This window comes from Sus scrofa, chromosome 2, assembly GCF_000003025.6.
Source record: "Sus scrofa isolate TJ Tabasco breed Duroc chromosome 2, Sscrofa11.1, whole genome shotgun sequence".
Lineage (NCBI taxonomy): Eukaryota > Metazoa > Chordata > Mammalia > Artiodactyla > Suidae > Sus > Sus scrofa.
The window spans coordinates 136284971-136312808 of record NC_010444.4 but is presented as its reverse complement, the minus strand read 5'-3'; the positions used below and the strand labels follow the sequence as shown (position 1 = coordinate 136312808).

The window sequence follows — 27838 nt, the reverse complement described above, 5'->3', positions numbered from 1 at the left end:
CTCTGCTGAGCATGCAGCCTGCTGTGTGGGAGAGGTCCGTTTAGCATCTGAATGACAGAAACAAATCAGGTGAGAGTCGTCTCTGACTTGTTGGCTGTGATCGTGTCTCCAGTGCTGACGTTTGGTAAAAGGCATGATGATAATATATTTGCAGTGACACAACTCGCCTCCCCTTCCTGAGAAACGCTAGGTCTTGAGCAATAGGCAAGGGAGGCACTGCTCGAGCCATCTTGCGAATCTGGCTCAGCAGACCAGACCTGGGGTCTTCTCTGGTCCAGAAGGGCTTCCTGGCCCCAGGTTCCACACCGCTACCCAGTTCGCTGAAACATATGCTCATTGAAATCGTATGACGTGTGAATTAAAAGCTAACTGTGGTGTGTACTTAGAAGGGCTCTAGTGTTTATTTACTAAGCGAGCCACAAAATAAGAAGACAACCGTTTCCTTAAAAGCTGTGTAGATAGCTGCTGTCATGACAGATGTATCTTTTCCACAGATTTGGAAAATAGCAACGATGCATCTGTTCCATCATTACATGGTGACACGCTACCTAATGAGTGCCTGTGTCAGCCACCGTATTAAGCATGGGGGGAAGGTAGTAAAAATTGCGTCGTGCTTCTTTTCCAGGCTTTTCCTGCTTGTGTTCTTGCTTCATTATGGTGGCCTTTCTGCATTATTCTGCCTTCTGGTTGAAGAGAGGTTGTGTTCTGCCCACTGTGCCAGAGCAGCTGCTTAAGGGACTTCTGGGGCCCTGACTTTGTCTCCCTACCCCCCCCCCCCCCCCCCGTTCACACGGGGATTACTTTTTAAAAGTTTGCATTTCTTGGGAGTTCTTTTTTGTGCCTCAGCAGTCTTAGAATCCGACTCGTATCCATGAGGATGCAGGTTTGATCCGTGGCCTCACTCAGCGGGTTAAGGATCTGGCATTGCTTCGAGTGGCAGTGTAGGTCGCAGATGAGGGTCGGTTCAGGCGTCGCTGTGGCTGTGGTGGAGTCCAGAGGCTGCAGCTCCGGTTAGACCTCTAGCCTGGGAACTTCCGTATGCCGTGCGTAAGGCCCTAAAAAGACAACGACAACAAAAAGAGCATTTCTTGTCATGCTTGTCACAAGATGAGCGGGCTTCTGATTTTATTTACTTATTTATTTACTTATAAAATGAGAGTTGCAACATTTATTTCGGGTTCTCTCTCTCTTTTTTTCTTTGCCACACAGGCGGTATGTGGAAATTCCTGGGCCAGGGATCGAACCTCCGCCACACAGCGGCAACTAGAACCACAGCGGTGAGAATGCAGGAACCTCAACCCACCAGGCCATCAGAGAACTCGCAGCTTCTGATGGTAATACCATTTCTTTTCTTCTAGGAAAAAAAATGCCAAAATCAAGACCGGGTATAAGCGGGAGCACGTCAACCTGGGCTGCGACGTGGATTTCGACATCGCTGGGCCGTCCATCCGCGGTGCTCTCGTGCTGGGTTATGAGGGCTGGCTGGCGGGCTACCAGATGAATTTTGAGACCGCCAAGTCCCGAGTGACCCAGAGCAACTTTGCAGTCGGCTACAAGACCGATGAATTCCAGCTTCACACTAATGTGTAAGTGTGTGTGAATGTGTACACTTGGGGGATTGTTCTCTTGATTTCTTTTCTAGGCTCATTTGTTTTGTTTTGTTCTTTTCTAGGGCTGCACCCACGGCAAGTGAAGGTTCCCAGTCTAGGGGTCAAATTGGAGCTACAGCTGCCGGGCTACACCCCAGCTCACGGCAACACCGGATCCTTCACCCACTGAGCAAGGCCAGGGATCGAACCTGCAACCTCATCGTTCCTAGTCGGACTCATTAACCACTGAGCCACGACAGGAACGCCTAGGCTCAACTTGAAATCGCTGTGAAGTGAGTTTGATGGACTCAGACAAGGCCGAATGGCCTGCTGGCATTTTTCTTATTTCCCACCGACCCATTTCCTGGAGTGACATCAGTTTTTTTTTTCATTCCGTACCTGTGTCACTGGTGCACACAGAGTGACTGATCGGTTATGGCGAGAGCGTGCTGTCGGCCCACAGGAGTGTCCCTTCCCGGCAGCTTTATGGATCCCGGAGGTCCTTTGGGTTTTCGTTAAGAGAATGAGCGGGCTGGGGAGTCGCTCTCCCTTTGTGTGGCTGCCTGAGGTCCAGCTCGCTGTGCTCAGTGTGTAGGCCTGGGAGGCGGAGCAGGAGCGGATCGTCTCAGTTGAACTCCGCGTGTCCTCTCCGCAGGGCAGAGCATTTAAAAGTTCATTCTCGGGCCGGTATCGTGAAGGCAAGAGAGGATTATAGCGTAGGTCAGAGAGAGCTCCTTGTAATCCAACTTGAGAGTCGAGGCAGAGTGCTGATTTAGGTTTAAGGGAATCGAAAATTTCACCCAGGAAATCCCTGTAGACAAGAGGAACGCAGCAGTGCAAGCCGGGTGCAGCTTTACCAGATTTCTTTCTGTCCACTAGAGGTCGCTAAAGAAGTGTGTTTTTTTTGGTTGTTTTTTAATTTAGAGACAAGTAAATGGTATTTGTGTCTAAACTAATACCATTGCATTAATAAAATGTGTGGAGGAATTTTTATAATTAATGCAGTATAATAAATTAATGTAATATAATTAATTAAAGTTTTTTTTTTTTTTTTTTTTCTTTTCTGGGGCTTCACCTGCGGCACATGGAGGTTGCTAGGCCAGGGGTCTAGTCGGAGCTGTAGCTGCCGGCCTGTGCCAGAGCCACAGCAATGCCAGATCCGAGCCTCGTCTGCAACCTACACCACAGCTCATGGCAATGCTGGATCCTTAACCCACTGAGCAAGGCCAGGGATTGAACCTGCAACCTCATGGTTTCTAGTCAGATAAGTTAACCACTGTGCCACGACGGGAACTCCAAAGTTTGAGTCTTAAAATGAAAACGTCACAGGAAGACTGTGGAGAGGGACAGCCTGGTGGTGGGGAGAGGGCACAAGGAAGATGTCACTATAAAGGGTTGTCACGGGGGAGTTTGGGGGTGAGACTCTTCTTATTCTTGTCACATGCGTATGTGCATATGGTAAAATTCACAGAAATGTATACCAAAAAAATTTTTAAAAAGACAGATAAATTCAAAAAAGTTAACATGCAAAAAAGTCACAGCAATAATATTTCAAGCATAGAAAGGTTTTTTTTTTTTTTTTTTTTAATGGCCATGCCCATGGCATGTGGAAGTTCCTAGGCCAGGAACTGAACCTGTGTCACAGCAGTGGCCTGAGACAGCAGTGACAACGTGGACTCCTTAACCATTCAGCCACCAGGGAACTCCCAGAAGTGTTTCTTATTGAGATTTTTGGCTGACAGGGAAAGTGCTTTCTTCTTTTGGAATTGGGAACTGGCGCCAATGCTAGGAAAAACAGTGGCTGTTCGCAGTTTTCCTGACCTGAGATTCAAGAGATTTAATAAATAGACATGGTTTATTTTTGGAACTGGCATGGAAACAGCTGACAGGGCTAATCTGGGTTGCCCTGGTCTTACAGAGGCCCAGATGTGTAACAGATGTTCTGTGTCCTACATATAGATGAATTTGAATGAGTTCCCTCTGTTTATAGATTTGACAGTTTAGTACTGGAAGGCCATGCTGCTGGCTTTAGAAGGTATTGAAAAATCTAACGTTTAAACACATTGAAGCCCAAGAAACTTTCTCCATTTGTTGTACCATAGTCATTCGAAACTCTGTTATTTTGGAGGCGTTCCCGCTGTGGGGCATCTCTGGAGTGCTGGGATGTAGGTTTGACCCTGGCCTGGCACAGTGGGTTAAGGATCTGGCATCGCCGCAGCTTCAGCGAAGGTCGCAACTGCGGCTCAGCTGTGATCCTTGGCCCGGGAACTCCATATGATATGGGGCGGCCAAAAAAGGAAAAAAAAAAATCTGTTGTTTTCGCTAAGCTGTTGTATTGTAGTATGCTCAGAGTATGTGAAGAAGTCAGGATTCCCTGTGAGTCTGGTGGTGTCTGGGCTCTCCTGTACTTTCTGGAAGCACACGTCTGTCCAGCTGAATTTCAGGGCACACCTTAAGAATTTAGATCGTATTGGAGTTCCCGTTGTGGCTCAGTGGTTAACGAATCCGACTAGGAACCATGAGGTTGCGGGTTCGATCCCTGGCCTCGCTCCGTGGGTGAAGAATCCGGTGTTGCCGTGAGCTGTGGTGTAGGTCGCAGACACGGCTTGGATCCCACGTTGCTGTGGCTCTGGTGTAGACCGGTGGCTACAGCTGCGATTGGACCCCTAGCCTGGGAACCTCCATGTGCCGCGGGAGTGGCCCTAGAAAAGACAAAAAGACAAAAAAAAAAAAAAAAAAAAGAATTTAGATCGTATTTAATGAGCATCTATGTTAGGGAGTGTGTATTAGCGAAGAGTAGAGTTTGCAAGGAAACAGCAATAATTCGTTCTTGGGTTAGTGAGTTCTAAGCTTTTTGTTGGATCCCAAAGTAGTGTGTTTTTTTTTTTTTTTTTTTTTTTTTTCCTTAGCAGTTTCCAGTGCTGTTTCCATGGAAGACGAGCACAGTGATGAGGCAGAACTTTGACGCTGTATTTTTACAATAAGCGTGTCAGGGAGGGAAGGGAGGTATTCCCCGAGGTCAGTGTGGTGTATTTGGAAGCGAGGAAAGAGTTTGGCCAGCTGGATTTCATTCCTTTTTTTTCTTTTTTGGTCCTTTTAGGACCGCACCCGCAGCATAGGGAGGTTCCCAGGCCGGGGGTCGAATCGGAGCTGTAGCTGCGGGCCTACACCAGGGCCACAGCAATGCGGGATCCGAGCCTCGACTGCGTGAACCACAGTTCACGGCAATGTGGATCCTTAACCCACTGAGCGAGGCCCTGGATCAAACCCGCAACTTCATGGTTCCTAGTCGGATTTGTTAACCACTGAGCCATGACAGGGACTCCAATAGGCTAGGATTTTTTTTTTTTTTTTTTTTTTTTTTTTTTAGGGCTGCACCTGTGGCACATGGAGGTTCCCAAGCTAGGGGTCAAATCTGAGCTGTAGCTGCTGGCCTACGCCACAGCCACAGCAACGCCAGATCTGAGCCGCGTCTGCAACCTACACCACAGCTCACGGCAACGTTCCTTAGCCCACTGAGTGAGGCCGGGGATTGAACCCATATCTTCATGGATTCTAGTTGGGTTCGTTAACCGATGAGCCACGATGGAAACTCCCGTTCCGTTTTTTAAGGTAGAAGCATTTTGTGATGTAGCAGGTTGGTCCTATCTCACCAGGATGCAGCGTGGGCCAGCAGCATGCACAGGTGGCCGAGCCTGACTTGTAGGTTAAGGTCTTCTGTAATTGCTGCTTCTGTCAGGGGCTGGCTCCATGCTGACCACCGGTGGATGCAGCTAAGGGTTATAAGCTGCCGTCTGAGGAGCATGAATGGCCCCAACTTTCTTGCGCTCTCTGGCTGTGTTCTTGCTTACCATTTTTTGGATAGAGCATTTATGAAAATAAAAATAACCTTAGTAGCAGAAGAAAGAAGTCATTCAGAGTCCAGAACTTTTATTTTAAAGAATATTTTGGGGGAGTTCCCATCGTGGCTCAGTGGTAACGAACCCGACTAGTATCCATGAGGATGCAGGTTCGATCCCTGGCCCGACTCTGTGGGTTCAGGATCTGGCGTTGCCGTGCGCTGTGGTGTAGGTTGCAGGTGTGGCTGAGATCTTGCATGGCTGTGGCTGTGGCGTAGGCCAGCAGCTACAACTCCAATTTGACCCTTAGCCTGGGAACTTCTGAATGCCGTGGGTTCAGCCCTAAAATAAATAAATAAATAATAGTAATAAAATAATGACTATTTTGGAAGCAGACTTCAAGTTCCATGCAGACTTCAAGTTCCATGCAGCCTGAGTGGTTGACTGAGCTGCCTCTGGGTGTTCCCAGTAATGGCTGAGATAGCCTTTACCTTCCTCTGAGGCGTCCCGACCCTGCTGTCTGTGCCGTCCCTGTCCCTAATTTGGTGTCTGTTTTGTGATCAATTCAGCCCCTTGACAGCATCCCGGTCCTCTGTTGAACCTGGGCAGCTCCACCCAGCCCAGCCCGGCCCGCCTTCTCACGTGACTTGGCATTTGTGCTGTGCTTGTTTGCAGAAATGATGGGACGGAGTTTGGTGGCTCCATTTATCAGAAGGTGAACAAGAAGTTGGAGACCGCTGTTAATCTTGCCTGGACAGCAGGAAACAGCAACACACGCTTTGGAATAGCAGCCAAGTACCAGATCGACCCTGACGCCTGCTTCTCGGTGGGTACCTGCAGAACCGTGTATTGCTGAGGCCACCTGCCGCTTAGGTGGGCATCCTTTTGGATTGATGGAGTGCCGTGCTTTGGCTAGAGATTTTCTCGCTGTGAAAGAGGTCTCAATCAGTAAAACGATAATACTGATGGGACTTAACTGTGGGAGCCCGTTGTACATGGATTACTATGTTTATTTCTTACACACCCCGTTTGAGATAGGTGCTTTTCTCCCCCCCCCACCCCCCGTCTTTTTAGGGCTGCACCCATGCCATATGGAGTTTTCCAGGCTAGGGGTCCAATCGGAGCTATAGCAGCCGGCCTATACCACAGCACAGCCATGCCAGATCCAAGCCGCGTCTGTGACCTACACCACAGCTCACGGCAATGCCGGATCCTTAACCCACTGAGCAAAGCCAGGGATCAAACCCACAACCTCATGGCTCCTCATCGATTCATTTCCGATGCACCACGATGGGAACTCCCCAGCTTTTTTTTTTTTTTAAAGTATTCCATTTATGTTTTCGCAAATGAGGAACCAAAAGCTTAGAGCTGGGAGTGACTTGCCCAAGGGCCGGCCGTTGCAAAGTGCTGGGATCTTTTGGACGCAGGTCCCCCTGTTGTAGAGCCTCCTTTTAACTGGTCCCTGGTCCATGCTGCAGACTGTAAAGCGGTTCCCTTGAACCCACAGGTTTTAAATGTGTTCATTTTCCCCTCAGTTTTCATTCTCTGACTCAACTCCTGTACCGCATGTTAAGAAATCAGGCCCCGGCATCGGGCAGTTGGCATCTTATCAGTCCCAGCAGTGTTGCTCGTGGTCCCTTGGGTTGCTGCATAGTTTTTGCATAAAATCCTGTCGAGCTCATCTCTGCTGGCACAGGGCATTGCCCGCTGCTCCCTTTTTGGGGTGGAATGAGGACATCTCATGTTGCAGGCCGGTTTCTGGGCCGGCTTGTGATCTTTACAGGCAGCGCATTTTCAGCCTCCTGAAACAGGAACTGTGTTAGGTACGTAAAAACAGAGGAAAAGTGGCCTTGTTGTTTGGGTGGCATGGACAAAAGGGACCACGAGATGGGGCACTGGCTGCCGAGAGGCCTTCCTTCCTGTTGTCGCCTGTGGGAGATGCTGGGTCTGAAAACAGCACGCGAGCAGGAACACGGGCACCCTGGCAGCCCCAGCTTTCGCCAGGACTCCGAGTTCTCATGCGCTGGGCTTGCTCTGCCCCTGGCCTCTCCTTATTTCTCCTTAAAGGGGTCCAGATCTCCCTACACCTCAGGCAGAAGAGCGACGGCAAAATTCGTATTGACTCATCTGCTTTATTGAACTTAATTGTTCATCAGCAGTCACGGAATGCTAAGGTTTAAGCGATGGGCAAGGTCATGCTTTTGTTCCAGTATAAACGGCCGGTTGAGGCTTGTCTGCTAAATTTTCATGTCGGGATGACGTTTGCTTCTCTTTTCCATGAAGAGAAAATTTGAACAATGTTCTGCTGTTTTAAAAAATGCTTCATGGGAGCTCCATCATGGCTCAGCAGAAACAGATGTGACACGGTGTATCAGGAGGACATGGTTCGATCCCTGGCCTCGCTCAGTGGGTGAAGGATCTGGCGTTGCCGTGAGCTGTGGTGTAGGTCGCAGATGTGGTTCAGATCCCGCGTTGCTGTGGCTGTGGCTGTGGTGTCGGCCAGCAGCTACAGCTCTTGATTTGACCCCTAGCTGGGGAACCTCCATGTGTCGTGGGATGTGGCCCTAAAAAGAAAGGAAAAAAAAAAACCCCAAAAACGCCTCATGGCAGTTCTTGTTGTGGCTCAGCGGGTTAAGAAGCCAGCTAGTATCCATGAGGAAGAGGGTTCGATCCCCACCTGGCCATGCTTGGTGGGTAGAGGATCTGGCATTGCTGTGAGCTGTGGTGTAGGTTGCAGATGTGGCTCGGATCCTATGTTTCTGTGGCTGTAGTGTAGGCTGACAGCTGCAGCTAAGATTTGACCCATAAGAATGACCATATGCTGCGGCTGCATCCCTAAAAAACAAAAAACAAAACAAAAGTAAACAAAAAAAACAAACAAACCAAAGAACCCTGTCTGATACTTGCTCTGTTTTTCCTTATTCCAACAAATAGAATCTGGAAGACATCTTCCATACAAGAAAGGTTTTTTATCTCTCTGGTCATCAATGAAGGTGCCATACTTGTTATAACTTAAATACAGACCTACTCAGTATAAATGGAGTTGGGCATACATACTTTAAGGAATCAGAAATAAATAACTTTTTTTTTTTTTTTTCTTTTGATGTTTTCAGGGCTGTAGCTTCAGCATATGAAGGTTCCCAGGCTAGGGGTTGAATTGGAGCTGTGCTGCTGGCCTACACCACAGCCACAGCAATGCAGGATCCGAGCTGTCTGCAACCTACACCACAGCTCACGGTAATGCCGGATCCTTAACCTACTGAGCCAGGCCAGGGATCAAACCTGTGTCCCCACGGATGCTAGTCAGATTCATTTCCACTGAGCCACGACGGGAACTCCAATAACTTCTTTTAACTGAAAATTGTGTTGACTTTTTGAGTTACCCTTCTGAGACTTAATTCCCGAATTTGATTATTTCATTTTGAATTTAATGAATCCTGTAAACAAAGTGGTTGTGAAAAAAAGGGAAGTAGATTCTGGAGTCCAGAGTTGCTTGCTTTAGAAGTTCTTCGTCATTTTGGAGACAGAAACATGAAGTACTCAACGTTTTCACTCTCTTGTCTTTTCTTTGACTAGGCTAAAGTGAACAACTCCAGCCTGATAGGCTTAGGATACACTCAGACCCTAAAGCCAGGTATGTGTTGATGGTGTGTGGAATTAACTCTTTGCCTTAAAAAAATGGGGTGCTGGTTTGCTGCTTTATGTTAATGCTTATAAAATGACTGTCTAGCGCATTGTGAGTGTATATAAAATTTTGTCGTTGAATGTTTATAAAGAAGTGCAGAGAATAAAACATTTGCAGACCAGGAGAAGTAGTAAGTAGGAGCAAAAAAGGCCAAGGCTAACATACATTACATTTTTGGTTATTTTTTCCTATTGTATGCATAATGCTTGATTAGTTATTTCCACCAAGTTTTTATTTTTTATTTTTTTGTCTTTTTGCCTTTGCTAGGGCCGTTCCTGCGGCATATGGAGGTTCCCAGGCTAGGGGTTTAATCGGAGCTGTAGCCACCAGCCTACGCCAGAGCCACAGCCACAGCAACGTGGGATCCGAGCCACGTCTGCGACCTACACCACTGAGCAAGGCCAGGCATTGAACCCGAACCCTCATGGTTCCTAGTCGGATTCGTTAACCACTGCGCCACGACGGGAACTCCCATATATAATCATTTAACCTTTCTTGTCTTTTCTTTACTCTGTCTCTCCTCCTCTTCTGTCCCCGCTGTCTTCCCCCTGCAGGTATCAAACTGACGCTGTCCGCTCTGCTGGATGGCAAGAATGTCAACGCCGGTGGCCACAAGCTTGGTCTAGGACTGGAGTTTCAAGCATAAACGAATACTGTACAATCGTTTAATTTTAAACTATTTTGCAGCATAGCTACCTTCAGAATCTAGTGTACCTTTTACTGTTGTACGTCTGGGGATGCAAGTATTGCTAAATATCCTGTTAGACTTCCAGGTTCAAGATGATTCAGCTTTAGGATGTTACCCTTTCAGAGGTACAGAAGAAACCCAATTCCAAAAAAAAAGGTCCTTTCAGCTGCAGACTTGGGGGGAGCTTGCTGGACCCTCTCGAGATGTCCGGTTTCTTTTTGACCTAGAGATGGCTGCAGGTGGAAGCGGATGCTTTGTAGGCACTTTGTAAATTCGTACTGAGTAAAGGAATGAAATTGTGACTTCCCGAGAACTGACCCTTGGTTTCCTACCCTGCGGGAGGAGAGGCGCGCTGTTGGATGGCAGGCACAGACGCATCTGAAAGGGACTTTTTTAAAAAGGCAAACCTTCACGACCTGTTTTCACCCCCTTCCATCACCTCCTTTACACCAAAAGTAGTCTGCAGGGCATGGTAGCTGTTTCTTTTGTGCCATTTTGGGGTGGAGGTGGTGGATGTGATGACGCCAATCATTCAGGACTTAATTCCCTCTCGTGTTGTGGTTTTTGGCCCTTGCACCAGAGTATGAAATAGCTTCTCAGTTCTCCAGCTGCAGGCTGGGGAGAGTCTCTGTGACTAATCACATGGTGACCACCCTCGGAATCTAAATTGGATTTCTGTTGTATTCGCACCCGTTTATTTTTTAGCAGTTTAATGGGTACATTTTAGAATCTTCCATTTTGTGTGGAATTAGATCCTCCCCTTCAAATGCTGTAATTAACATCACTTAAAATAAAACTTGAATAAAATATTGAAACCATATCCTTCTTTTGTGGTCTTTATTCATATAAGTGTCAATAAACAGGGCATTTGTTTGGTCTTGTTCTTTAGCCCCTTGCTGTGGCCGGATGTATGTGTATGTGATATTTTTAAGATTCTTTTTTTTCTTTCTTATTTTGGCCTCCCCGTGGCCTATGGAGTTTCCAGGCCAGGGATCAGATCCGAGCCGCAGTTGCGACCTGCACCGCAGCCTCGGCAACGCCCGATTCTTCAACCCACTGTGCCGGGCTGGGGATCGAACTTGTGTCCTGGCACTGCAGCGACACCGCTGATCCTACTCTTTCACCGAGGGAGCTCCAGGCTCACACGGTTGTGACAGAATTCAGTTACCTTTGGTTGTAAGATAGCGATTTCGTTTTCCTTGCTAGCCATCCGCTAGGGGCCATTTTCAGTAAATAGAGGCCTCCTCTTCTGTCTTCAAGGCTGGAACAGACAAACTTCCTTGTCAGATCCCTCCCACGCTTCAGATCTCCTCCAGAAAACTCCTTTATAATTAAAAAAATTTTTTTTCTTCCTAAAAGGAAGACACCTTTAACATATAACATTGTATTAGTTCCAGATGGACAACATGATGACTTGATATTTGTATATATGATGAAATGATCACCATGGTAAGTCCAGTTCACATCCGTCACCACACAGAATTTTTTCTTTTCCTGTATTAAGAACTTAAGATCTACTATGTGTGTGTGTGTGTGTAGTGTGTTTGCCATTTCTTGAGCTACTCCCGCGGCATATGGAGGTTCCCAGGCTAGGGGTCGAATTGGAGCTGTAGCTGCCGCCTCTACCCCAGAGTCACAGCAACGAGGGATCTGAGCTGCGTCTGCAACCGATACCACAGCTCATGGCAACGCCAGATCCTTAACCCACTGAGCAAGGCCAGGGATCGAACCCAAAACCTCGTGGTTTCTAGTCGGATTCGTTAACCACTGAGCCATGATGGGAACTCCTTTAAGATCTACTCTTTAAGCAACTTTCAAATATATGGTAAATATCATTAATTATAGTCATCATGCTGTATGTACATACATTACACTGCCATAACTTCTAACTGCCTCAGGCCTTGTGAGGGCTCACCTGATTAGGTCAATTCCACAGAGGATAATCTCCCATTAAATCAGCTGTCCACAGCATAACCTAATCACAGGAGTGGTACCCTACCCTGTTCACAGGTCCTTCCTACCCTCAAGGGCCCGCGTCATAGAAAGGCATGGGTCATTGGGATGATTTCAGAATTCCACCATATGCATATTTTAAAATAATTTGTGTTTCAAACATTTAGCAAGTAGCATTGTAACAATTCTACAAAGACATTACCCAGCTTCATCAAATGTCAACATTTTTTTCCTATTTAATGATACATCTTTTTAGGCAGAATTCCTTTCTCTGGGTTTTGGAAGTGACAATTCCAAAAGGGTATTAGATTTACTTTTAGCATCTTGAATAATGGGTCACCCCAAATCTTCTGGCCCCAGTATTTTGTTATACTGTTTTCATGGGGTTCATAAGGACCTGCAGCTATTTCAAAGTGAGCTCTCTTAAATTTGTGTGAGATTTTTGGCAAATACAGGTTGTTGAGTACCTTCAGTCAGATGCCAGGTGCAGTACTGGTATTTTGAAAAGTACAAAGGGCTCTCTGAGTATGAGGGATTATTTTCCTCCCATTTACATATTAAGCGTCTGCCTGTTGGGTGCAGCATCTCGGAATATTATGCAAAATGCCTTGGGTTCATGACATCTCACCAGTCAGAGAAATGAAACAATCTGGTATGGGGACAAAGGAACAAACTGGTCAAGGAAGAAAAGATTTAAGGTGCATTTATTACAGAAAAAAGACCTGTTGAAGTCTGCATCTCTCAATAAGTAAGTAGAAGCTGGAATTGAAGAGGCTTATTCATTAAACGATGGTTTCTGTACTCACAGAGGGAATGCTCCAGGGGAACTCGGGAGGACTTTGTACTCTGTCTACCCTGGAAGTTCTGCAAAAAGGGCACCATTCAGTCTATTTGGGCTTGTGGTGGGCTTTGAGAAATGAACATATGAATGACTTCTTAGTTTTCCTAACACAGAGTTTGTGTGTTTCTGAGCGGTCACTGGGGCCAGATAAATGTTAAGGGAAACCAGATTCAGGAGAACATAGGCCCTTCTCTCTTCCGAAAGGCAGCTCAACTGTCTCTGGGGGAAGGCGGCAATCTTCTGAAGGACTCAGGGAGACCAGAGTGTGAAGCCGCGGGTGAAATAAATGTCTTGCTTCATGCCATACTGATTTTCCTGCACATCAATCAAATGCAATTTTACGATCTGAAGCCTACAGACATTTACTAAGAAAACAGTCACAGAAAACACAGACCAAAGCATTGTTGCTAGTGCCCCGAGGGAACTTCCTGGAAGTTTCTAAATGTGCATTTTCATATACTGGGGGTTTTGTCTTAAGTTACAAAACTACAAAATTGGAGCTTAATGCACCCCTCTTTCCTGGCCCATATTCCTGTTTGTCCTCCATAATACCTTTACCATGTACAGAGTATACATTTTATCCTGTAGTCTCTCGCACAGGAAAATAAATTCCACGAAGGTGGCGGGGGTTCATTTTGTTCAGCGCGGTATACTGAAATATGGAGAGGTGCTAAATGTTTGTTAAAGTAATAAGTGATTTGTGGGCAAAGTTAAAAAATAAAACAAATACCTAAAACTCTACCACCCAATTTTAACATTCGTTTGCTTTTAGGAGGGGGAGGGAGGATACTGCTCTTAGGAGATCGGTCTGTTACACAGGTGGATATACCTTCTAAACGTTTTAAAACACTGTTATTAGTTATATAGTAGCCGTGAGAGGGAGGGGGCGGGGAGGCTCGCTCTGACCCTCTCCACACCTTACACATTACAGCTAAACTCCGGGCCAAGTTTGGGGCGCCCGCCGGTTGTGCAACTCCCACCATGCCTCTTCCTTCACTCCGGCTCAGAGAGCCGCGCTCCCCGCTGCGACGTCATCACGCTGGGACGTAGATGCTTAGGGCCGAGATAGTATACGCAGTGTCTGACGTCATGACGTAGAGCCTAGCAACCGCGCAGGCTCGCAGCCGAGACCGTTATGGCTGCCGCCGCCCCTAGCAGGATGAGAGGCGCTGTACAAGCGAAGCTGCCGCCCAAGCCAGGCATCCAGGTTCCCACGGGGCTGGCGCGGCCGCTGGTCCTGGAGGTCCTGCTTGCGTCTGTCCTCATATCCAGCGGTAAAGGGGGCGCGGCGGCAGGGCGGGCGCAGGAAGATGGGGAGGGCCTGGGTACCTGCAGCGAGGCAGGCCCGGCCGGGGAACCGGCGCTTCGGAGTGTTCGGAGCTGGTGGCGATCATGTGTAGAGGGTCAGGGTCTCTACGGCCCTGAGAAGGGAGGGTAGGCTGTCTGAAGGAGTCTGCGGAGATGGGGTCTCTAAGAGGCCTGAGGAGTGGGGCTGCAGGGACCCAGGGAGCGAGTGTGTAGATGGGCGGGGAGGGAGGAGTGGTGGTGTTGTCTAAGTCTTGGCGAAAGGGTTGCCACAGAGAATGGCGGTGATGCGGTCTCCAAAATTCCTTGGAGGTGTTGATTTTTAAAAAGCCACACAACTCGAGGAGCTGTGAGTTGAGTGTATTCCGTGTCTTACTGACGGCTGTAGCCGGGAAGATAGCTTTTCAGATAGCTCTGAGAAATTATTGGACGAGGTAAGGGAGGAGCCAGAATATGTATGAATTTTTTGCTGGAAAAAAAAAAAAAACAACATGTAGTTGAAGATCAAAAGATGAGTGCTAATCACAGAGAAAAGATATCTCGAGTTCATGATTTTAGTCCTTTTCTATGTACGGGAAGACGCAAGAATCTGGGGTTGCTGAAATTCTTTCTTAGATAGGCTTCTTAACTATCTGGGGGCCTGTACATCCAAAACAAAATACTTCATCCTGTTTTTCTCTATCTTGAAGTCCCCTCTGGCGCACTATCAGTGGGCACCTGCAGTCGTTGGTGGCTTGATTCCTGTAGACTGTAATGGCAGGCAACTTTTTTTTTTTTTTTTCCTTTACAGAAGTGGGAGTTAGGAGGGTCTATAAGAGGGGACAGGGAGGGCAGGTGCTTAGGAGATGACTGAGATTAGGAGGTGTGGGGTCTAGAGAGGGGCGGGTGCCCAGGATCTAGCAGGACCAAGGGAAGGTGTGGGCTTCCCAGAATGGGTGAGATCAGTGGTAAAGACGGAAGTGAGTAGGGGCAGTGCTGGGCTGAGCTGATGGAATATTTTGGAGCGCAAAGGTGAAGGGGAAAGAGCTGTCTTTGAGTACTGGGGCATCCCTGAGGACTGGGAGCTTGTGGTGCTTGAATACTGGGGCCAGAATACTGGGGCTTGGGAGGAGGAGGGGGGTTCGGGGACAAGGAAATTCTTTGTAAACATGGTTCCCCTTCTCTGGGTCCTTGGTGAACCAGACACCTCTGCTTCCTTTTAATGGATCCGTAGGATTTCAGTATTTCTTTTTAAATTTTTTTTTATTGAGGTATAATTGATGTATTAGTTTCAGGTTACGGCATAATGATTCAATGTTTGTATGCACTGAGATCACCACAGTAAATCTAGTTACTCTCCACCACACAGTTAACAAAATATTTGTTTCTTATAATAACTTTTAAGATTTACTCTTAGCAGCTTTCAAGTATGTAGATGGTGTTAACTGTAGACACCATGCTGTACATCATATGCTCATACTTACTTTATAACTGGAAATTTGTTCCTTTTGATTCTCATTACCCCCACCCCCTCCCCGCCCCTGCGCCCCCTCAACCACCATTCTGTTCTTTGTATCTGTGAGTTTGGCTTTTTGATTTGTTTGTTTGTTTTTTAGATTCCACATGTAAATGAAACCATAGGGCATTTGCTTTTCTCTGACTTGTTTCACTTAGCATAATGCCCTCAAGGGCCATTCATATTGTTGCAAATGGCAAGATTCCATTCTTTTTTATGTCTGAATGATAGTCCATCATATATATATGTATATATATATATATGTGTGTGTGTGTGTGTGTGTGTGTGTGTGTGTGTGTATACACACCCTACAGTTTCTTTATCCACGGGCTGTTTGTTTCCATATCTTGGCTGTTGTAAATAATGCTTCATGATTAAGTATTCCTTGTCCTCGCAGTATTACAGTGTGACTTGAGATATTGAAGGCTTTATTGAGAAATGAGGAAACTTGTAAACCAGGGCCTGAGGTGTAGAGGGAACACATCCACTGGTAAGAATTTATAATGATTAAACGGTATCTTGTTTAGTACTTCCTTTTTAAATTTCAAGTCAGGACACAATCCTGCCTTTTCTGCCTAAATCTTTTTTGAGTTCAGATGAAAAAAGCAGTGTGAATGGGACAGTGTTCACTTACGGGCCAACAGGCGCTGTCCTGCCGTGCCTTCCTCCGCTCCAGTGCTGGGACTACTTACTGCGGTTCCCCCAGCAGCTCGGAGGGCCGGGCACCCGGACCACCCTGCGGGCAGTGTTTGTAAGTCTGCGGGGAAGGACTGTGGTACATTTTCCCAACGTCCTTTCATCGTTAGTAAAATATAATGAGGATTTCTCTGGTTGCTGCAGATATTCCTGTTCCTAAGGTACCTAAGTAACATGGGAGTTTTGGTCATTTAGTCATTTAAGAAAAAACTGATATTTAAACATTTATATTTCTTGCTGTAATGCTTAAGAAATATGGTTTGGGGAGTTCCCGTCGTGGCGCAGTGGTTAACGAATCCGACTAGGAACCATGAGGTTGCGGTTCGGTCCCTGCCCTTGCTCAGTGGGTTAACGATCCGGCGTTGCCGTGAGCTGTGGTGTAGGTTGCAGACGCGGCTCAGACCCCGCGTTGCTGTGGCTCTGGCGTAGGCCGGCAGCTACAGCTCCGATTCGACCCCTATAGCCTGGGAACGTCCATATGCTGCGTAGCGGCCCAAGAAATAGCAAAAAGACAAAAAAAAAAAAAAAAAAAAAAAAAAAAAAAAAAAAAAAAAAAGAAATATGGTTTGGGGTATATATAGCTGGTAACTATAGTTTTAGAAACAACTGCTTTTCACAGGAGACGGTGGAGAATCGTGTGATGGGTGGTAAGCGAGGGGAGTGTGGAGTCTTCAGGTGTCCTCTTGTCTGTTTTTACTTGTTAGGGCCCCATAAATATTGCTCCAACTACACAGTGACATTGCAGGGAATATTTTTTCTTTATTAAATTTTTGTATATATCAATTTTAAATTCAGATTATCCCCTATTGAAAATAGCTTAACACGAAAACTAATATATTTGCTTTTAATAGGGAAGCAGCTCCATTACAGTTCAGGGTAGCAAAGCTTTGGGTAAGATAAGTGTTCTTTCTAAGCGTGCCTTATGGAAGAGTGATTTCAAAGTAATTGCTCTTGTAATTAAATTAAAATCTAGCTAGAATGTTTTAAGTTCCTATTCAGTTAAGTGTAGAAAGTTAGAAAGTTACCGTATCAGATTTATTTAAACTTGTTCTATATTGTTTCTTAAAATCTTGGTACTTGGGTGTATTCTTGGCAGTCTGTAAGACTTTGTAAGTTTTATGTTTTTGCTTTGATAAAAAGCTTAGGAAAGTTAATGTAAGCGGTATTTTGGATCACTAGATGCTCACGGTATAACCAAGTCTTGCCATACCTTTTCAAAAGTGCCTACTTTCTACATTTGCCATCGTATTCCTCCCAAGATGTCACCCAAATTTATTTAATGTGTAATATATTTGATTTTTAAGGCAGTGTTTCCCAGTCGAGTGTGTGAATGAATTCTTAGGGTCCTCTGTATTCTTTTTTTTTTTTTTTTTTTTTTTTTTTATTATCGGTCTGCACCCATGGCATATGGAGGTTCTCAGGCTAGGGGTCAAATCAGAGCTGCAGCTACTGGCTCATACCACAGCCACAGCAACGCCAGATCCAAGCCACATCTGTGACCTACACCACAGCTCACTGTAACGCAGGATCCTTAACCCACTGAGCTAGGCCAGGAATCGAACCTGCATCCTCAGGGATACTAGTCAGTTTTATTTCTGCTGAGCCATGATGGGAACTTCATTCTTGTTTGAGAAAAGTTGATATAGTTTATTTTAAGGCAGTTTAAACTAAAATTAAAATATTTTTAAGATGTAAAGTTTTAACTAGAGAGGTCATATCAAATAGGAAAGGGTAGAAATTTGAACATACATTTAGAAGTCTGTAAGGCTTTGTGTGTGTGTGTGTGTGTGCTCAAATCCATAAAGTCGGAGTTATCTCTTTGTTCCGAATACTCTTCATATCTGACTGGATCAACTTCTCTAATTTGAAGGAATGACGGTCTAGGAGGTTGATCTCACTTGCATCAAATGTTTCTGAGGAATTCTTAGTTTGTTTTCTTTATATACCTTCCCTACTTTTACTCCTTGAACAGTGTTTATCAATTCTACTCCTGCTTGGTGCTAGGTATTGGAGCTCCAGCAACGAATATGGTGACGTGGAGGTGTCCTCAGAAGAGTGAGTGGGGTTTGACCCCCTTGGAACTATGAGAAAGGCTTTTCACGGGGAGTGGTAGGTGCAGAGATGCTGCTTGGGAAGCAGCGTAGTATTTGTGGTGATGCGTTGGGTGAAGAGCCTATTCAGTAAATATTTACTGAAGGCCTGCTGTCTGTTAAGTAGGCAGTGGGGATAGAGTAGCTGGGAAGGTTAGTAAGAGCATCGAGATGATGGGAACCAGACCATAGAGGATCTATCTTCGAGGCTTTTATAAAGACTTTGAATTTCCCTTTGGAGGCAGGTGGAGCGCCACTGGGAGGTTTTAAGCAGAGGGGTAACTTCATCTAACTTAAGTCTTTATGGGATGACTCTGGCTGTTAGGTTGAGAGCGTGCGCTAGAGGCCAGGCTAGGAGCAGGCGGATCATTCAGAAAGCTACTGTAACAATCCAGGCGAGATGATGGTAGCTTGGACTAGGCAGTGGCAAGGGAAAAGGTGAAAACTCTCCAAATTCTGCACGTATTTTGAAGGTCGGGTAACAGATGGGATGTGGGTGTTAAAATAATGACGCCAAGGCTCTTGGCTTACATAACAGAAAAATGAAGTTGCCTTGAGCTGAGAGGGAGAATCTAGGTGGAATAAGTTTTGTTTCGTTTTGTTTTTGTTTTTTCTTTTTGGAGTGGGAAGTAAAAATGTATTTCTTGAAACTTTTTTTCATTCTGAAATAATTGTAGATTCACTTGCAGGTGCAAAAATAAAATTACAGAAATTCTGTGTACTCTTTACCTAGTTTTTCCTGATGGTAGCATCCTGCAAAACAGTAGTACAATATCACAGCCAGGATACTGCATCAATACAGTCCAGATACCAAGCATTTCTGTTACCATAAGGGCCTTTCCTGTTGTGCTTTTATAGCCATGCTCATTTCTTTCCTCTTCCTACCTCCTCCTGAAATCCTGGCAACCACTATCGTTTATTTCTCTGATTTTTGTCATTTGTGATGTGATATAAATGGGATCATACAGTATGTAACTTTTTGGGATTGGCTTTTTTCACTTAGCATAATTCTCAGGAGATTCATCCAAGTTATTTCATGTGTCAGTAGTGTGTTCCTTTTCATGGCTGAGTAATATTCCCTGGTATGGATGTACTACACTTTGTCTGACTGTTCATCTCTTGAAGGACATCTGGGTGGTTTCCAGTTTTTGGCTGTTATGAATGAGGCTCTTATAAACATTTATGTACAGATTTTTGTGTGAACATAAGTTTTCATTTCTCTGGGATAGATGCCCAAGATTGTAATTGCTGGGTCATATGGTAGTTGCACATTTAGTTTTTTATGAAACTGCCAAGCTGTCTTCTGGAATGGTTGCCCTGTTTTACATTACCACCCGCAGCATATGCGTGATCTTGTTTCTCTGCATCCTTGCCAACCTTTGGTATTGTCATTTTAAAAAATTTTGCCATTCTGATAGTTGTGCGGTGATACTTCATTGAGGTTTTAATGTGCCTTTCCCCAATAGTTTACATATGCTTATTTGCCCTCTGTATATTTTTTGGTGAAATGTCTTTTTATGTGTTTTGCCCATGTTCAAAGAGGATTGTTTGCTTTTTCACTTTTGAGTCGTCAGATTTCTTTATGTATTCTAGATACTTTGTTGGGTTTGAGGCTTACCAGTAATTCTCTCACTTTGTAGCTTGTGTTTTCATCCTTACAAGAAGGTCTTGCACACAACAAAAATTTTTAAATTTGGATGGAATCCACTTGGTGAGTTTTCCTCTTATGTGTTGTGTTTTTGGTATCAGGTCTAAGAAGTTGTTGCCTAGTCCTAGATTCTGAAGATTTTGTCCTTTTTCTAAAATCTGGGTAGTTTTACACTTTACATTTAAACTTGTGATCCATTTTTAGTTAATTTTTATGAAAGGTGTGAGACGTAGGCCGCGAGGTTCATTTAGCTTGTTAATATAGTGAATTATGTTGACTGATGTAATGATTGACTTTTGAATATTGACCATTGTGCATCCCTGGAGTAAACCTTACTGATCATGGAGTAGCAGCCTTTTTATATATTATTGATTTCTATTTGCTCATATTTTGTTAAGGATTTTTGCATCTGTGGTTCGTGAAAGATCAGTCTGTAGTTTTCTTTTTCTGTAGTCTCTGGTTGTGGTATCAGGATGATAATATTAGCTTCATAAATGGGTTGTGACGTGTTCTCTCTCCTCAGCTCTCTGCAAGAGATGGTGTAGAATTGGTTTAAATTCTTTATTAAACATTTGGTAGCATTTTCCAGGGAAACCATCTGGGCTGGAGATTGATTTTTCGGGAGTTTTAAAGTTATGAATTCAGTTTCCATAATAGTTAAAGGGCTATGCAGATTATGTATTTCAAATGGGTTAGGTTGTGATAGTTTGTGTTTTTAAGTTTTAAGTCGTGTTTGTGAGACTCTGGTCTTATTTAAACTTTCACCTTCCTTTGCCTTTTTATGGCATTGCTCTGGCAGGAGAGGTGGTGGTCGGGGCGCATTACTGGCAGGTAGAGATAGAAACCTAGGGTCTCCCCTTGATCGCTGTTGACACCCAAAGGGTGGTGGTGATCCTGTTAGTTCTGGGCAAGGCTGAAAGTTTGGGCTACCCTCACGGCCTGCCCTGACATAATGCTGGGGGTGGCCTTGCTGTTGCTGGGTTGTGGTTAAAGTCTTGACTGTGCGCTGTTGTGGAGGAGAGGGGGCAGCTTGCTGCAGCTCAGTGAGGGGGGACGTCTAGGCTCCCCATTCAGCCTTTGCTGGTATAAGTGTGAGTGGAGCCAGAGTTGTTTTTTTGCGGTGTTTGCTTAGATAGTTGTTGTCATTTTCTTTTCTTTTCTTTTTTTTGTCTTTTTGCCTTTTCTAGGGTCACTCCCTCTGCATATGGAGGTTCCCAGGTTATGGGTCGATTCGGAGCTGTAGCTGCCGGCCTACGCCAGAGCCACAGCAACGTGGGATCTGAGCCGTGTCTGCAACCAACAACACAGCTCATGGCAACGCTGGATCCTTGACCCACTGAGCAAGGCCAGGGATCGAACCTGCAACCTCATGGTTCTTAGTTGGATTCGTTAACCACTGAGCCACGACGGGAACTCCTGTTGTCATTTTCTTTCTTGTTAGGCTGCCTCTCTCCCGATCTTATGGCAAGAAAGAGCAGGCATTTGGGGGACTCTTTTTGTCCATACCCCTGGGTGTTTCCAGGTTGCTGGCCCCTTCAACTCCAAGTCTGGAATACGTAAGGTAAAAAGAAAAGCAGGGACATTACTACTGGGTTGTTTCTCAGGTCTTGAGGTCCGTAACTACTCTGCCTTATGTTATTTTATGTGTAATATGCAGGCTTTTTAGTTGTCTTTAGTGGGAAGAATAGGGAGAAACACATCTACTCCATGTTCCTCGAAGCCAGAGGCAGACTTTATGTTGCACCTGTTAATTTGAATGACAGACACGTGAGAGGAGATGCCAGGCAGGCCGCTGGATTTGTGAGCTTACAGTTGTGGGAGGTCATGGTTTCCTTCCGATGGTTTCCTTTTTCCCTGAGAAGTTCGGAAGTGGTGCTCGCACTTGAAAATGAGGACAGCAGCGGAGAAGGTGTTAGAAGTTTAAGGACAGAGGAAAATTTGAATGCTCTCCCAAGGGAGCAGAAGGGTGACTGGACTAGGAGAATAACAGTGTAATTGCTCACAGTATTACAGGTACCTCTGACTTTTGGGTCCTGAATGTAAAATGAAGTATAATGAAAAAAATCAAACTGAAATGACACCCGAAATATTCATCAGGTAGTAAGAACTTCAGCAGCACAAGAGCCCAGTTGCATTACAGCGGCTGCCAGCATAAGAAAAAGAAGCGATGAGAGAGGGCTCTGACTCGGGGCCACAGCGGCAGCGTCCACACAGAGCTTGTGGCCCCTGTTTTCCTTTCACAGACGTTGGACCTGAGCACCCACACCACCCTGTCCCCCGAATGGAAAGACGGGACGCTGAGCCTGGCCTAGTGAAGAATTGAGGGCTGTGTGCTTCTAGCTCGGGGGGGGATAAATTTGGAGCTTTGCGTTTATTGTTCTTCACTTGCTTATTTCAGCTTTATCACAGACTCACGCGTTGAGCCAGCCTGCACTCCGGCCGAATGTTTCTACTCCAGATAGGAAAGCTTTAACGTCTGAAAACCAAACCGAACCTTCTCTTTCCCAAGTCAGTACCACCCTCGCTCCCGCGACTCGCACAGAGAAAAGCAGAGTGGCGTCCGTGTCCCCTTATTCCTCGCCTGCGACTTCTCTGTCCCAAGAGGAAGCCGACAACAACGAGGACCCCAGCATAGAGGAGGAGGATCTCCTGACCCTGAACAGTTCTCCGCCCACTGCCAGAGACACGCTGGACAACGGCGATTACGGAGAACCGGACTACGACTGGACCGCCAGTCCCAGGGACGAGGAGTCCAACGAGGCCTTGGAAGAAAACAGGAGCTACATGGAGATTGAACAGTCAGTGCGCTCTTTCAAGACCCCGCCCTCCAATGTAGAAGAGGAAGATAGCCATTTCTTTTTCCATCTTATTATTTTTGCCTTTTGTATTGCTGTTATTTATGTTACATATCACAACAAAAGGAAGGTAAGTTTGGGGTTTTTCAGCCCCTCTAGTTGTCTCCTATTATCTCAGTCATATTTCTTTCTTTCTTTCTTTTTTTTGTCTTTTTCTTAGGGCTGCACCCATGGCACATGGAGGTTCCCAGGCTGGGGTCGAATCGCAGCTGTAGCTGCCAGCCTGTGTCACAGCCACAGCAATGCAGGATCTGAGCCGCCTCTGCAAGCTACACCACGGCTCATGGCAATGCCGGATCCCTAACCCACTAAGCGAGGCCGGGGATCGAATTTGTGTCCTCATGGATGCTAATCAGATTCGTTAACTGCTGAGCCATGGTGGAAACTCCCAATCGTATTTCTTATTAATGCTTTTGCTGATCCAGAGTTTTTTCTTTTTTAGTCAGGTTTCAGTTGATGATCAAATATCGAGATGTCTCATCAGTATATAAATCTGTGATGTATTTTAACAAATGACAGACAGAATGCTTTACTACATGTGTTTCTGAAAAAAGAAGCCAAGTCATTTTTATTGAGTAAAATCAAAGCCCAATGATTTTAAAAAAATAAAGCTTTTTTATCTCAATTTAGCATTGCTCCTTCAGTGGGAGAACTTGTGGAGAAAGATTATTAATTTAGTCCTTCAAATTTATTAAACATTGAACTGAATGATATCTTGATAATTTTTTTTCTGGTCGTTAAGAGAATTACATTATCTTTTTGAGGGATTCAGAAAATGCAAAAAAGTATAGAAAAGAGAATGGAAGCTGCTACTCAAAGCTGAGCATTATTAACATTTTGGTGTCTTTCTGGTCTGTAAATGTTCGTATTAGTCAGACATATATGTGTTACGGTAATTTTTAAATGAATTTGATTTTATTTAGAGTTGCGTATCTTGCCTTTTACTTAAATCATGAGCATTTTTCATATCATTTATATTCTTTAAAAACGTGATTTACTAGGCACATGATTTATTCAGCTATTTTCCTTTTGAGTATTTAGATGGCTTCCAGTTTGGTTCAGAGATAATACTGTGAACGTTTCTGTACTGGAATTGGTTTGTTGGATTATATGAGGCAGAGGAGGCTTGACTAGGACTGGATGGCAATTAGCGTGAGGGTGCATCTGGGTCCTGGGCAGTTAAGCTTTTTAAACGGTTGAAGGGAGATCAGACACGAGGTCCTGTTTAATACTTACTGGCCAGGGAGTCTCAGTTCCTGGCTTTATTGTTCTTTGCCATTCCTGGCAAGCCATCTTCCCCTCTGGGACCTTGTTTTTCTCCCCGGGGAAATGATAGCACTGGACGAGATGATTTCACAGTGCCTTCCAGGTTTCCGAGGCAGTGATTCCAGTATCTTGTTTGTGGTTTTGAATTAAAAACCAAGCAGACAAACCCTTTTGGTTATTTATGGTTTCACAGTCTACCGCTAGCTCTGTAAATATTTGTAGGTGTACAACACTTTGAATTGCAGCGATATTCTATTCCAGGGTTTAGTGTTGGACCATCTCTATTATAAACACCTAAGGGACTTGTTAAACAGGTGGGTTCTTGGGCTCCACTGCAATCTCCTCACTCATCTCTGAAGATAGAGGCCAGGAATTAAGTCTTTTGCAAGCACTCTCCTGTACATTGAAATTTAAAAAGCACCATCTGCGCTTGTTTACAGGATGGAAAACAAAATAGCCCTCTTGTTGTTGATGTTTTACTTTTTTTTTTTTTTTTTTTTTGGAACTCTTCAAAGTTTTTATTCTAATGCAACAACATAAAGGCAATAAAAGTATATACTGAGGTTAATAATAATCTCTGTTCCAATCCAAAGAGTTAGGTAGACCCTGTCATTATTGCCATTAAGAGCTGAGAGAACAAACAGAAATGAGTAAGTTCCGAAACAGAAGTACTGAAGAACCAGTAATCAGAATACCACTGATCGCTCAGACTATCGTCTTCACTGCTGTGATCCCCTGTCAGGAAATGATGACAAAACGGGAACACGATTGGGACAGTCACTGTTATTAACAGTGGACTGCGGGACTGTGCTGCACCATATGCATATGTAATAACCAACTTGTTACATGTATATGATGTTTTACTTCTGTATTTGGGAACCTAGGAGAGAGAGATTTCACTTGTAAAAACTCTTCGCATATCTTCTCTTTTGCAAATCTCATTTATTTTGTTTTATTCCAGATTTTCCTTCTGGTTCAAAGCAGGAAATGGCGTGATGGTCTTTGTTCTAAAACAGTGGAATATCATCGTCTAGACCAGAATGTGAATGAGGCAATGCCTTCTCTGAAGATTACCAATGATTATATATTTTAAAGCACTGTGATTTGAGTTTGCTTATTATGTAATTTTATTTGCTTGACTTTTTATATGATATTGTGCAGATGTTTGCCATTGGCAGTTAGTACTTAAGTGAGAGGTGGGCCTCTCTTTATTTTGCCTCGGTGCTTTGGTAATGAAGTATCACAAACAAGGAGTCTATAATTTTTTATCTACATTTTTAGAGGTGAACTCAATCAGGTGTCCAAAACGTGGAGCTAAGCGTTACCTGTTCGTTTTTATTGTTTTAGATTTCTTTACTGTACTTCTTCTGGAAGTGTTGGTATGCTCCTTTTAAAGATCCTAGACTTGTAAGTTCTAACATATCTGATTGCTGGCTCAAATTCTCTTTCTGCCACCCAGATGCTGTTTCTTAAGCACACATTTCTTTGTGCTCCCAAACTGTAATTTACAAGGATGTATGTCAAAATGCTTTGCATATAAGTAACATTTTTTTCTTCCAGGAAGGTTACTTTAGATATTTTTGGATAATTTATAGGTAATTTATTATTGCTCATTCTGGCCACAATTTCAGGCAATCCATTAATAAATGTGTCTAGAAAATCTGGCGCTAGAGACTGCAGTTTGCAATGGACGTAAATAAAATGTTATATGGAAAACATTTTTTGGGTTGAATTACTGAGCTAAATTGAGGGTTAGAAATCGTGGTAAAATATTAAATGCTCACAATTGCTTTTAGTTAGCAATTGATTGTAGCACGGGTTCCTCTAAGTTTGAATAAATTTTAGGAGCCATTGTCACTTTCAAATTAAAACTATGCCCGAACGAAGTTGTTTGTATACCTAAAGGATATATGTGTGCACTGACTCGTTCTCCTCTTGTATTGGTTTTGTTTTCTTCTTTTTTTTTTTAATTACGACTGGAAATTATTTACTGTATTTAATTTTAGCCTGTCTTTCTAGCATAAGAAATTGATCAGTATGTAAATATGTGATTTGAACCATGGGTGACTTACAAGTGTCACCACAACTTTTTAAAAAACATAACCCTCATACATGTTAAACGCCGCTCACAAAGGCTGGTGAGCCAGTGGGCATGTGCTTCGTGTAGAGATGGAAGAGGCAGGACAATCTGTCATTTCTCTCGAGTGGACAATTCACTGTTACAGTAAGGAAGGGAAGCACAATGGAAATACACCTGAACTGTTTTATTGCAGTAATTTTTTTCATATCTGGAATTGTTTATTTCATATTTTGAATAAGATTTTAAAAATAAATGGCAAAGGTATAAGTCCATGAGTTTGTAAGTGTGTTTCATTTCAGTGGTGGCATAGGGCCCTTCATTTGGGTACTGATAGATGGGTAATGCCACGTCTGGGAGGAAGCTAAGATGATTCGCTTGTTTTGTTCCTTTTAGCCGTAGGTCTTTGCTTTTATGAATTTCATGTACACTTCTAAATCCTACTTTAGGTCCAGTTTACTGCTACATACTGAAGTTTATTGGAAACTCTGGGATTGCTGTGAAAAGTAAAGCAGCTAAATCCATGTGTGTTTCTAGCATCCTGGCTTCCGTGTGTCCCTGTTGAAGGCTCCGCCATCCTGGAGGATCAGCCCCCTCAGTGGATTGGGGTTCTTGGCTGCTTCCTGATGCCAAAGTCTTTGCTACCCATGTCCCAGTGGTGCAGTCAAATAGTCTCTGAATTTTGGAGCCTCAGATTGTACACCGATTAAAATTGTCAGCATCTTTCAGAGGCACCCAGGCTGCTGGTCTGTAAATATGCATATAATTCAGACATATATATGTATGTTAATTTTTAAGTGAATTTGATCTCACCTAGAGTTTTGAATCTAGCTTTTTATCAAATATGAACATTTTCTATATCAATACTCTTTAAAAAACATGTAATATCTACATATTTCATTTGGCTTGTTGCCTCTAGAATGTTTAGATGGCCTCTCATTTTTGGTTCAGATATAATATTGTCAATATTTCTATATTGAAATTGGCTTGTTGGGTTGCATGAGCCAAAGGAAGCACAAAAAGGATTGAAGAGTACAAATAAGACACACACTTGAGTCTCGTAGCACCAGTGTATCTTATTCACCTGTGGTGGTGTCTGCTCCCCTCTCCCCGTGTCAGTGGCTGCAGAGACCAGGAGCCCTGCACCAAACATCGGCACTCAGGGCATAATAGGTTACCCTTTAGTTCCCGTTTCTGTCTTAGCTGAAAAAGAATGTGTTGAAAGTTGAAGGCAGACAGAAGCAGACACTTGGAATTGGTGCACTCAGGTGTGTCTTGCCCGGGGTTTTGATTCTAGACGTGAACTCAGGAGGGCGAGTGTGGGCAGGGGTGGCCCTCTCTACAGTTTGTCTGCTCCTCAGAGTGGGAGCTTGAGAGCAGAGACTGGCTCTTAGGCATCTCCAGCCCCTTCTTCAGCGCTGCCTGTCACCTGCTTGAAAGCATTCAGTGACGTGTTTGCGAAATCAGATGAGAAAACGGGGTCAGCCCCGGCTCGTGTATTCCACATGCAGCCTCGTACCACTGATGGTCCAGGACCTGGCGCTGCAGGCAGTGGGGGAACCAGGATGCTGTGTCAGCTTTTGCTGAATGCATTCCCACACGAAGCTCAAGCCCACATGAATTGTGTGTGATACTCAGCTCTTTCCCCGAATCCCAGGTTCTGGCCGGAGCAGCTGCTGCCCATGAAGGCAAAGGGGCTGGAGATATCGGCTGGCGCAGCTGCCACAGGGTTCTGGTTCTTTCTCTCTGCATTTGGCTGTCTTGGCCTCACCTGGTGGTGCAGCAGTGGCCTCCTTTCTGGCTTCAGAGGC

The 27838-nt window shown here is 44.6% G+C and overlaps 2 protein-coding genes across 6 annotated transcripts in view; both read left to right on the top strand.

The window, feature by feature from the left end:
* Positions 1 to 10621, top strand: part of VDAC1 (voltage dependent anion channel 1) — a 32274-nt gene extending 21653 nt beyond the window's left edge. For 4 of the 5 annotated variants that reach the window (XM_005652948.3, XM_005652949.3, XM_005652950.3 and 1 more), the window contains exons 6-9: positions 1359 to 1586; positions 6104 to 6254; positions 9005 to 9062; positions 9668 to 10621. In XM_005652948.3, the coding sequence (XP_005653005.1) occupies positions 1359 to 1586; positions 6104 to 6254; positions 9005 to 9062; positions 9668 to 9759 (529 nt within the window). In that variant the 3' untranslated portion in view covers positions 9760 to 10621. 5 annotated transcript variants of the gene reach the window in all.
* On the top strand, positions 13684 to 26302 carry C2H5orf15 (chromosome 2 C5orf15 homolog). The gene is made up of 3 exons (XM_003123938.5): positions 13684 to 13869; positions 22228 to 22754; positions 24912 to 26302. The coding sequence occupies exons 1-3, from the start codon at positions 13731 to 13733 to the stop codon at positions 25041 to 25043; spliced, it is 798 nt and encodes a 265-aa protein (XP_003123986.1). The 5' UTR covers positions 13684 to 13730; the 3' UTR covers positions 25044 to 26302.